Raw genomic sequence first — 13,340 nt, 5'->3', positions numbered from 1 at the left:
AAATGTTTTTATATATTTTATTTTAAAAAAAGAGCTTATGTTTTAAACTATCATTAAAAATTGTTATCTTTCCTCTAACGTTTGAAAATATCGCATAAATAAAGTTTTTTGAATAACTTAGTTAAAGCTAAAAAAAGATTAAATAATTTAATTTAATGCTTTGATATTTATGTTGCCAAACACATAAATTTGTTTAAAAACATTATTTGGACGGTTACCATTATTCTAATAGAAAAGCTTTTACCATCACAGTGAAGTTCTTAAAAAAGTAGTATATTTGAAATTTTATTTCCCACGAACTATTCGTCCGATTTCCTTCAAATATTGTATTTTGACATTTGAAATTACATTCTTTGAAAACAATGTGAAAATTTACATAAAATGTTTTGAATGCAATTCAAAATTTTTTGATTGATCACTGTAGAAGGAATGAACTAGTATCTTTGCAGTCGGATAGTTAACTTATTTCTGCAGAATACATTGTATGACGAAACCTTTGTCTTATATTTTTAAACTAATTTCTTTAATGTTTATAACACTATTGTTTTTATGCAATGCAATATTTAACAAAACTATGTGGATGTTTAGAAAGCATAAGTATTCTAAAAAATAAAAGATTTGCAAATGACACCGAATTAAAGCAAATCATTCTAAATACTTTATTTTATAGATTTATAAAAAAATGATGTAGCATTAAATAAAAACAATACATACAATGGTTTGAGTCAATGAATAAAATAATACAAAATCATACAGATATCATGAAATTAAATACAGCTCCTGGCCGAAATATTCGACGCACCATAAGATTCCATAACAATGTAAAATATTAATCATCAGGTGAGTCTATACAGCTTTATTATTTTTACGTGACTGAAAACGGCTTGCACTTGTTTACTTTCGTGTATCAATTGGTTAACATGGTAATACAATACGTTAAAAATAAATAAAAATCGGAAGTATATAAAAAATCTCCTGAATAAAAGCCAATTACATGTATGTTTGAATATAAAAGTATTGCATATAAACTCGTGTAAAACATGTATTTATTAAAAAGTCACAGACAGTCTAATTATTATAATTTATAAATATAATACCTGATATAATATATTCTATATTTATATAATATATCGTCTAATTTAACCTATCGTTAAATTTATATTATATATCGTCGACTGTAAACAATTGATACACAAACATAAATAAGTGCAAACCGTTTACAGTCGCTTAAAAACATTAAAGCTGTATAGTATCACTTGATAATTAAGATTTTATATAGAATCTTATAGTGTGTCTAATAATACGGCCATGGACTGTAATTAAAAAAAAATTGCTTACTGTTTGTTTATTGCTTTAGTACATGAGCAATTTCTCCATCACTTTAACAAGAAAACTGTGCGTCTCTTTCTCTTTTCAATAAAATGTTTGAAATATTTCCATTAAAATGCTATTATTAGGGGAAAGACCTGCTTTCCAAGAAAATGGTCTGACATTTTACCGTCTGACAGTTATAGAGTACACGTATAAATCTCTGATCATTATCACCTGGTAAAAATAGTATGTTCAAATATTTTTATTATATGTTCTCCAGTTTCAAAATCATCCTCATGTCTCTACTTTTTTGCCACGTTGGGAAAATCTGTGCAACAAAGGCATTGCAACTGCGCACAACATGCACAAAGCTATTAACAAGATGTAAATTCCATCATATGATCCACGAGTTTCTCTGAAAAATCCTGAAAATAAATTAAGTTTCATTTATATGACTTCATTATTCAACATGAGGACAGTGATAAATATTTTAATACTATTATACAATGTTTACAGAAAGTTTTGAAACAAATGAAGATTATTATATTTGTATTAAATTAAATTCGTATTATTAGTCTCAACCAAAACAATTAATTGGATGCCTGCAAGTGATGTCATCGTAAGTTAATCGTGGCGTTAGTTGATTAATAAGCCATTCTGGTTTGATATGCATGCGTGACTTTGCTTACAGGTATCTAATTACATTTGACATTTAAATTACATGGTTGGACATTTCACTTTTTCTAGAGTTGCATGTACCCAAGTGATAAAATATGTTTACCTGATAATTATTTAAAATTTCCATTAAATTTTTTAATAATATGTGCTGTTCAAATATTGTTAGTAAAAAACTACTTGCATGTATTTTAACAGCTGGCTTTTAAATTCTTTAAATTTAAGTTTGGACATACGATAATTTTGTTTTATGCAGTCAGCATATAACAGGGGTGGCCAACCTGCGGCTCGCGAGCCACATGCGGCTCTTTGAAGGATTATTTGTGGCTCTCGATAAATGTTCCCTTTTCATTTTTGTGCTTTATATTTTTAAAAAAATTATTACCGTTCCTTGACGAATCGACCAATATCACAGATCTTTTGCAATTGGCAGTTTTCATACGTTTTGTTTCACCTCACTTCGTTGTTAAAGAAGAATTATTAAATTTAGTAGCACTGCAAAAGTCAACCCGCCGTGTCGATATTAAAAATGCATTTGATTCCATAATGAAAATTTTTGATGTACCTTTTAATAAACTTGTAAGCACTAGAACTTATGGAGCTAAGGCAATACTGGGTAAAAAAATTGGTTTTATTGGGTTTTTAAGAGATGATTCTCAAATTCCACAATTCATACCGATTCACTGCATAATTCACCGAGAACATCTCGTTACAAAATATTTAAAATATCCTGATGTTATCAAAACAGTGTTACACATTGTAAATTACATTCACCTCAATGCAAAAAAGTCATCGACAATTCAAATATTTCTTTAAGGAATTAAAGGACGAAGAACTTACAAAAGACATTAAATTTCCTTTGCATTATTAGATGGTTATCTAGCTAACGTATTAAATTGTTTTGTAGATTTGTTTGATCCGATAACTGCATTTCTAAAAGAGAAAGAAATAACCTATTCAGAATTAGACGATGACGAGAGGTTTCAAGTCAATGTTTTTAACTGATGTCATGGAACATTTGCAAACACTGAATTTACAATTGCAGGGGAAAGATAAAATAATATCTCACATTGTATATGTAGTTTTCATACTAAATTACAATTTTTTCAAAAGGACATTAAAAATTAAACAATTTGTAATTTTCCTCGAATTAAAATTTTTTTTTCTCCAATATTAAACAAGAAAAACTCAACGAGTATATAAAAAAGCTAAAAGAAATATTGACGGAATTCCAAAATAGATTTCAAGACTTCAAATATTTTAAATCGTCTCTTGATTTTTTTCTGAATCCATTTGAAATTAACATAATTCAAGGCGAGTTTTCCATTTCTAATATAATTATGTCCCATAAAGCATCTGGAGAATTAGAATTACTAGAGATGCAAGAAAATCAAGCTCTACAATTAAAATATAAGTCGACGTCGATCACTGAATTTTGTGAATTTATATCAGAATCGAAGTATCCTGAATTAAAAAAGGCTGCTTGTCGAATTATTTCAATATTCGGAACAACGTACTTATGTGAATCATTTTTTTTCCAAATTTTATTCGTGAAATCCAAACACCTATCAGTAATAACTAACCAGCATCTAAAAGAATTACTGAGAAGTGCTGTCACCAATTATTCTCCAAATTTTTAAGAGTTATCAAAAGGAAGTAAAATAAATGAGTTTAATTTTTAATATTTAAATTCACTGCACATATTTTGTACTTTTATTTATATGTTTTCAACAAATATAATTTCTGTAAAAAAATTTTTTTCATACCTTTTAAATACGTATTTAATTGCGGCTCTCGAAAAATTTCAAAATTTGAAAAATGGCTCGACTATTAAGGAGCTTGGCCACCCCTGGAGCATAATAGCAGTGGCTAATTTTTACTGTTAGTTTAAAATTTTCTTCACATTACATGCTCTTCTTGACTAGCAATGTAGTTAAGGTGACATCCTTATGATATTACGACGCAGGTAATACATATATTCTCCTTAAAATAAAAGAAGGACATTTCTTTTTTTCTTTTTGTCCCGGATTCCGTGTAAAATTTTTGAATTAATTTTTTTCGTTGTTTATTTTGTTAAGAGTTTTTTTTTGAAAATATATAGCCATTCTACACTTTAATAGTTTTGAAAAAAGGTGGGAGATCAAGGCTTCGCTATACTAGATTGGATTGAACAGGACTTGACATCTGTTAGAACTAAAAAAATTTTTTGAATTTAAAGCAGTAAACGTATATGGCTAGTAATTTCGGATAGTTTTTTGAATAATTCTAAACTACCTTTCTGAAAATGGCTTTGCGAAAAAAATCGTATAAGTGTAATATTAAAAAAAGAAAAACAAGAATATTGTCTTTGCTATTTCTCTATTATTATAATTTTTCTGATAGATGAATTTTTTTAGATAGATAAATTTAAGTATTGCTATATGGAAAGTAACATATGTCTATTTTACCTATTAATGGAGCAGACGTGAAGATTAGAGGTCCACTTAATGCATATCTTGAAGCTATAGCCATCGACTGCATCTCCTCGGGAACACAACTAAATACCATGCCTGGAAATATAGCAGTCAAGGCACCACACGATATAGCAAAAGTCAATGCTCCCAACATCATCACCCAAAAGTCTGCAGACCACAAAATACAACTACATGTAAGACCCATAAGACTAAAACATATCACTGAGTAATTAGATAATGTTAAATACCCTAAGTCTGTCACCCAACCGAAGCTGACACGGCCAATGATTTCAACAAATGGATGCATCATTAAAAAATAGACTTCATTATATCGTGGTATTCCTTTGTCTCGTGAGTAATCAATCATTGTCGTCGTCACTAGAACTGTCACATAATTATGTATACCAGTGCAAAACATTATAATTAAAAAGGGGAGGTTCAGAAACACTTTAAGAAATGCAAATTTACTTTTTTTGTGTGGTTTTGGATTGTGTGACCTGTTTGAAATCGCTGACACTTCTGGATTATTCTCTATCGGTGCAACCACGCAAGTTGTAATCATTTGTTTATATTGTGTCATATCAGGTAGTTTTGGATCATTTTCTAAATCGGAATGTATGTACGAAACCGTCTTCATTTCTGGAAGGAGGCTTGTTTTGACAGCATCGTCGCTATCAGAATCATCACTGCAATCTTGAGGCTGTAGAATAGCTTCATTTATTTCCAATATATCTGAGATTTCAGCGCCATGATTTAATGTATTAGTCTCACGATTCTCATTGCCTACATTGCTGATACTTGAGCAACTTTTTTCAGAAGCTGATTGATTGTACACGTGAGACTGTAGAGAGAGTTTAGAAGTATCCAAACTATCATTATCTTTAATACCATCGGGTTGTTCTTTACTTAGATCACAATCATTAGTTTTATTATCAGCTTTGGTACCTTTAAAAACTGTAATGGTATCGTCTAACTTTCCCTTTTCAAGTTCTAATCTAGACGGCTCTGATATCTTAGTAACAAAATGTGGAAGAAGTGTCTGATTGTTTATAGAAAGCTGCTCTGATACATTATTATCTTCTGAATCAGGGAGAAGTTTATAATTGTTTATAGGAATCTGCTCTAATGTATTAATATCCTCTGCTGAATCAGGAAGAGATTTCTGATTGTTTACTCTCATCTCTGTTATTTTGTTAGCTGAGTCAGAAAGAGATGTTTGATTGTTTATAGATATTTTCTCCGAAGTACTATTATTCGAGTCAAGGGGAGATTTTTGATTTTTTTCACGTAACTTCTCTTGATGGACAAGCTCGTTATTCCTCTTCATGGTTTCAATGATTTTATCTTGTACTAAACCTGCTTTTTGGATGAGCATGCTGATTGGCACCGCATGAAGCATAAGTGCTGATACAATTAAAAACGTTCCAGGTAAACCATATTTTTCCAGAAGGAATACAGCAAGGGGTGGAACAAGAATTGCTCCCAAACACGATCCAGCTTGAGAAATTCCATTTGCTGAGTTAATATTTTTGTTGAAATATTTCTTTACTATGGTTGGAAGAAATGTATTACTTCCTGTCATACCTATACCTGTAACGAAATACAAATTATGTAATTATAATAATAAGCATATCTGTATTTCAATTAAATATTTTAGAAAGGAACTTAATTTTAATAACTAAAAAAGTTATAACAAAAATATTTATCAAAACACATAAGGTATTACATTCTAAAGTAAATTAGTAGCAAAAATTTTGATTAAAAAAATTTGTATTGGTTTCTTGATACTTCTTAAATGAAATTTATTCTTACTCAACATTGACGTTCAAATATCTTTGACGCTTTGGAATAATCTTCATCGCATTGGGATTTTTCACCATCTAAACTGCCGATGTAATTTGGCAGAGCCTATGAATAGAGACCATCTCCACTGTTGCTCATCACTCCATGGCGACTCTGAGACGGCACTGTATTGGCGAGCAAGAGAACCTTTAATGATGACTGAACTTTTAATGATGGCAATGACTTCGGTCAATTTATTTTATGCCAACTGTTATACTCTGAATTTGTTGTTTTAATTATTTCCTTGTATTGCCTTGCTATTGGAAATAAATAAAAAAAAACATTGACGTTTAAAAAAAAAAAGATCAAAACTCGTTTTTTATTGTCGTAAAAATGTTTTCAAAGGAATTTAAGGCACTTTGAAAAAATGAAATAAGATAATGAGAACAGGATGCCTTCTATGTTGTTTAATTAGATTGAATTGAAAGCCCTATGTTTGAGAACCCCTACTCTATATAGTGGTACTTTGAGTAACTGCTAAAATCATTAAATAAAATTTAAAAATAAATAATGCTAATAATAATAATAATAATAGAAACATGATATAACTCTAAAGCGCCCCTTGAAGATATTTCTTCATCTGAATCTGTTACTGTTTTCAAATGTTGCCAGTTACAAAGCATCTTTACTCTAAACGAAAAAGAAATTGCCATCCATTGGGTAATATCACAATATGTTCGTCAGGGAAATAAAAGAGCAGACTTCTTGGCAAAGAGAAGAATCAACGATTCTCAAATGAGTGCTGACAAGCAGGCTTTAGGCAGTTTAGATCAACCAACCAACATGTTGCTCCTCTCAGCAAGATGGTAAAGGGTTGCTTTGGACAATAACACACACTCTCAGCTGCTTTCGTAGATCTAAAATCTGAATATGACATAATTTTCAGGGAAAGTCTTTTGTTGAAAAAGTATAATATTGGTATCCAATCGAATAAGTTTCAATGGTACAGAAGTTTTCTTGGTCAGCGTATATGTAGAGTATACTTCATGAACATCTTTTCACATTTTAATAACCTTAAAATTGGACTACCTCAGGGCTCCGAAACTAAGTGTCTACTTTTTCACATGCAATATATATAAACAATCTTATTGCTGAGCTGCTGAAGATTAGTACTGTCAAATCTCTACTTTATGCAGACAATTTGGTTGTGTGGACCGAAAATCCCCAAAAACAAGCTAAACTACTATCTATAACTACCTTTAATCAGGCTCTAATTAAATTAAGTGACGGGTGTCGTGTCAATGATATGGAAATAAATTTGGCGAAAACTGTATATCAAATCTCACGCATCAACCTATCAAGCTGAACTTACTTTGCTAAAACTTCTCCGTTCTTCAGACCAACTACTTCTCTTATCTGGGTGTTATTTTTTACTGAAGTGGAAAGAACACGTTGAAGACATATTGGAATCTAAGAGGTTTACTTTAATGAAAAGAATTGATGGCTTTAAGTGGGGATGCTGTAGAACAACCCTGGACTTGACTTTTAATTCCTACATTTTGCCACTATTCACTTACTGTTCCGAACATCTGGTGTCACCAAGTGAAAAGGATATTGATTCTCTAGAAAGATTTCAAAACCAAGCCCTTTGGCTTATTACGGGAGCCGTTAATACAATCCCGATTGATGCTCTTTTGATAATCATCCAAGATTTTAACATTAAATCAGTTATAGAAGAGAGAGCACTAATTTTATGGGAAACGTTTGCAAGACTACTAAATTGTCTTCCCTTTTGAAATAATCCTTTGTTATCCTCTACTTGGAATCTTAATATCCGAAATGGTTTCCTTCTGAGAGCTATCGAAACAAAAGAACAAATAGGATTGGACTGGAGAAAGGATAATCTCATCAAGTCACAATGTCCGAGTGAAGGAAGAAAGTACGTGGTTAGAACAAACCTGTTAAATGAGGTTCTTAAGAAAGAAATTAATAACTTAATACTAAAACCTGCAGCTTTAGAGATTATCTATGAACTGTACCCAGATAATGAATGGCTGCATGCACGTGTCTACAGGTGGCTCCATGGTGACTGACTGTATAAATACTGACTCTGGGTTGTTCTGTAGGCTATTCTTATTTTACACTCCTGTCGGAAGATATAAAGCAGCTTTATGATGCGAATATCTCTGCAATTCAAATCGCCTTGTCATAGCTACAATGTCAAATTGAAATTTTTCAAGGGCCGTCATACTATTATGACCTCCTGACCATTGCTTCATCTGAGACTCCGATGTCAACTGTATTTTAAATATTTGGTTAGACTTGATATAATTGAAAGTCATAAAGAAGTTGCATTTCAATGGGTGCCAGCGCATGTGAACTCCAGGGAAATGAAACAGCTTATTTCCTAGCAAAGATGGCAACCAAAATATCTCAAATAACGAATAAACCAATTCCTTTTCTTACCGTCAAGCGCTTAATTAAAAAATCGATTGGAGGGAACTTTTGGTGTAATATAAGGGAGGCAAATAAAGACAAGAAATGGATAGAGGAAATCCCAAATATTCCGTTGACTAATCAGTTCCTACTTTTCTCCTCGCTACTACCCACGATTGCCTCTCCAAGCATTTAGAGTTAATGAAAATCCTATCAAGTTCTCTCTGCCAACTGTGCAGCATTCGTGAAGAAATGATGGACACGAACCGATTGAGCTATTGCCTTACACTGGACTCAGAACACTTGTGGGAGAAATACTGGAGAGCCCGGCACAAGATGAACGATTTATAAACTTACTGTTGTTTCAGTTTAGTTACTGTTATCGCTGTTTCTCATTCTAATTTTATTGCTTGTTTTTCTGCCTACAGTTGTCTGCTAATCTGCCATTAGAGGTATGTAAAAAAAGTTCTGTTTTAAAACTCCTTCAGCGTCAAAACTTTCCATCGTTTATTCCGAGAATGTTCTCAGTCTTATGCTATTCATAACTTTCGCATATATTATAAAATTTTAAAAAAATCAATACAATTTACTTCCAGAATAAATAAATATTTCTCACCAAATATTAATCCTAAATATATGGACAAAGTGATAATATTGTGTGCAAAGAAACATGCTCCAAATCCAATAGCAGCAATGATTGTCCCATAGAATGTTATGTTCTCAGGACTGAATTTTTCTCCCAAAACTCCACAAAAAGGTCCTTTAAATAAATACGATAACAGTTTTATAATTTACCAATCAATTTAAACAAAATCTTCCTTTTTACTCTCAATCAAAATAAAGTTTAAAATAATAGTTCAATCAAAAATAATTTGTTCACTAATAATGAGAGTAATACATACTAAAAAACTGTTAATTAAACGAATCATATAATCTGTAGTGCTCAAAAAAAAATGGAACATTTTGAATAACGTTTGATCTAATGGTCAAATATTTACAACCTAATGTTAAGTGCTCGAGGGCGTGATCAGAAGTATACTATTTAATTATATCAGACTATATTTTAAGTTATGAAATCAGACACAAAAATCATACTTCACCTGCATAAACATTCTTTTTACAGACGAATTCGGATTCGTAACATAGTTATTTTAGATTTAGTAACAAAGCTGCTTCGATTATTTAGCATCAAGAACATAATATCTTCTCTTCAAGATTTTCTTCATGTTATGAAAAAAAGGTATTCATTCAACAGTAAAAAAATATGGAATTTAAATATTTATAAAAAATAATAGTTTTCAGAGTATTTTTTAACTTAATATCTTTTTTTGTTATTAATGATGTTGTTATTAATTACTTAATTAAAACTAAAACAATTAGCAAAATCTAAATAAATCATTTGTTTCTTTAAAAAATAATAGCACGTATGTAAGTAGAAGACAGGGAAAGTAATCAGAGTCGGTCTTAATTACTTCTTGACTTTTTGCCATTTATCAGTGCAGATGCTGTTACGAATAAAAACAGTCACCATGAGCACTCTCAGAGTCATGTGTGATTTGGGAATATGTGGTTTCATTTTTTATGTTTTTATGTACATTTTTTATGTTTCAAAACTCATTTTAATGTTTACCACAATTCTGATTTTATATAAATGTCGTTAATTGATTATATGCTGTAAATAATAGTATACTAAGTTGCTGATGATTGTATTCTAAATAATTGCGGCTTGATCAATGGACAATAAGCTTTAATTTTATAAGAGTTTAAAAATTCCGTCATGTATAGTATTAGGCTTGGATAGATAGTTGGGTAGAGCACCCACTTTCCAAAAACGTGGCTTTAATTTTATTCCTGGTGATGACTGGTTGATTCATACATTGTTCGCTTCTCAGTCTGCAGCACAAACTCAAAATATCTCCAATGAAAGGCTATTCGTGGGCTTGCTATCGAGCTAATTGAATCACGGTTTTTCTATCCACGTAACGTGGATCTACAGAGACTTAAGAGAAATTGTATTTTATACTTGAGGATTGTACTAGTTGGAGGAATGAATTAAGGAAATGAAATGTTCTTCTACGTATTGTTGATTGGGAAGGAGATTATTTAAAACTATGCTTAACAAACGCAAAAACTTACTCTTGATGAGTATTATTTTAGCTTGAGTTGTTCAAATATATACTTTTATGTAATGCAATTTTTTTACCTGTCCGTGTAAATTGATTACACCTTGTGGAGACTCAGTATTTTTCTTTAAAGTCACTAACACGTAGGTACATTTTAAAGTTAAAAGTATTTAAAAATAGGGTGTGAATTTTAGCCTTAGATTGTAGTTACTACTGATAAATGGTTAACTAGCTTTGTTGATGAAGATTAAGAAATGCTCTAAATCTTAAATCAGTCATTTTGCATCTTCTTTCCCTAAAACTTTAAATTTTAGTAATATTGTGCAATCACTCCAGTAATATCTTCGGATCATCAACATCACTACGGATGATTCAAGACCGTTGCTAATAGACTATTAGTGGAGCTTTAGTGAAAAAAGGAAGGATTTTTAAAACTAAAATCACACACATGCACAGTTTTAACATGATCAAAGTTATATTGTTGGGGAAAAAAAGTTAGATGCACAACATATAAAAATCTCATAAATTCACATCTATTTCAGTTTTACATTTTCAACTTTAACTGAAGGACTATTACTTATTTAAATGTATCCAGAGTTGGCCGTTGATTACAGTAATCGATTACAACTGTAATTGATTACAGATAATTACAGCTATGTAATCAATTACTTGTAATCACGATTACAAGTAATCAATTACTTGTAATCGTGATTACAACTTTCAAAAAATTTTGATTACAGCTGTAATCATGATTACAATTTTGATTACAGTAATCAATTACTTGTAATCACGATTACAAGTAATCAATTACTTGTAATCGTGATTACAACTTTCAAAAAATTTTGATTACACTTGTAATCATGATTACAATTTTGATTACAGTAATCAATTACTTGTAATCAAGATTACAAGTAATTACGATTACAAGTAATCACAACAAAAACGATTACAAGTAATTATGATTACAAGTAATCAAAATATATGATTACATGCAATCATGATTACATGTAATTTGATTACATGTAATTGTGATTACTTGTAATCAAACTATACGATTACAAGTTATTACGATTGTATACTATAGTCAAATTTTTTATGTAAGTATTCATGTGTTTACATATTTTTATGTACATAGAATGTACGCACGCATGAACGAACAATTTGCGATTCCTATACATACAATGCATGCACAAACGCTGTTTGCACGAACAATATTCATAATTATATTGTAGTATACTTAATGCAATGCGCATATGCTTAGTACATATAATTATGCACTTATGATACATGTACGCATGTATGTTAGTTTGTACAAAAAGGCAATGTTTTGTATCTTTTTATACATAGACAATGTATGTATGAACGCATATGAAAATAATGTTTATGCGTTTGCATGCTTTTATGTACTTAAGTGCATATATTGTATAAATTTACGATAATAGCACGTATATACAATGTACGCTTGTATATAAAATTGTACGCATTTGCGTACAATATGTAAGAATGTTATTTAAAGGTACAATATATGCACATAGTTGCGTAAATAAAATGCGTACATGTATACATGCATATTTATATGTACATCGATATATGTGCACGCAAAGTATGTACTTATGTACAACTTACGTATGTACTTGTATAACTACATACTTTGTTAATACTTATGCGCATGTAATGCATCGATATACAAAAAAATAGTTATATGCACAATGTATACGTGTGCATACAACGTATACATATACATAATTACAAGTAATGTACAAATACATGCGTACATTTAAATATATGTAATTACAATATACACATACATTGTGCATACATTAAAAAAATTTATATGAGTAAAGTTATTAAAATTTGTTTTAAAATTTATTCTAAGGTATATGAAATTCGACCTAATATTTTTTAGAAAGCAAACGATAATTTTATTTGGAATTTCTAAATATTAATTCCACACATAAAATTTACCGTTTTTCTTACCATTTAAAAAATTTCTATGAATCATGCATTATTTTATAAAAAAAATAAATCTGTATTGTCAAACATTTCATGAAAATACCTAAAAATAATTTTTTTATTCAGAGAATTTCAAAATGATATAGAACAATTAAAGCTGAAAACTAAATTTAAATATCGTTTGATTTTGTCATTTAACTTGCTTGAGTCATTAAAAGTTAACTTACATGCATTTCATTTATTGCATTGTACACATATTTAGAAATAAATGTAATGTACATATGTATACGTGTAATGTATGTACGCATGTACAATATATGTACATACATTCATGTATTGTACGTGCACATATAGTACATATGGATATGCATACATGGAACATACGTGTATTGTACATGTGTGGATACATTCATTTAGATAGGGATAGCATGCATGTACAAATGTAAAATTTGTACGAAAGAATCATGCCCAATATATTTATGCACATATGTACTGTATATGTACACATATGTACATTATATGAATATATATCTGTACGCTATATGTATATACATCTGTACGCTATATGTATATACATCTGTACGCTATATGTATATACATCTGTACG

The 13,340-nt window shown here is 30.2% G+C and overlaps 1 protein-coding gene across 9 annotated transcripts in view; it reads right to left on the bottom strand.

The window, feature by feature from the left end:
* Nucleotides 1–635: 635 nt before the first annotated feature.
* LOC107448774 (uncharacterized) overlaps nucleotides 636–13,340 on the bottom strand; it is a 101,840-nt gene continuing 89,135 nt past the window's right edge. For 7 of the 9 annotated variants that reach the window (XM_087151244.1, XM_087151239.1, XM_087151241.1 and 4 more), the window contains 3 exons: nucleotides 9,274–9,417; nucleotides 4,434–6,029; nucleotides 636–1,736 (listed from right to left, as the gene is read on the bottom strand). In XM_087151244.1, the coding sequence (XP_087007370.1) occupies nucleotides 1,606–1,736; nucleotides 4,434–6,029; nucleotides 9,274–9,417 (1,871 nt within the window). In that variant the 3' untranslated portion in view covers nucleotides 636–1,605. The remainder of the gene's footprint in view (nucleotides 1,737–4,433; nucleotides 6,030–9,273; nucleotides 9,418–13,340) is intronic. The other 2 variants (XM_087151246.1, XM_087151247.1) reach the window with 2 other exon arrangements.

Source organism: Parasteatoda tepidariorum, chromosome 9, assembly GCF_982258835.1.
Source record: "Parasteatoda tepidariorum strain Cologne lab strain chromosome 9, Ptep-v5.0, whole genome shotgun sequence".
In the NCBI taxonomy this organism is placed as follows: domain Eukaryota; kingdom Metazoa; phylum Arthropoda; class Arachnida; order Araneae; family Theridiidae; genus Parasteatoda; species Parasteatoda tepidariorum.
This window is presented reverse-complemented; position numbering and strand designations above follow the sequence as displayed.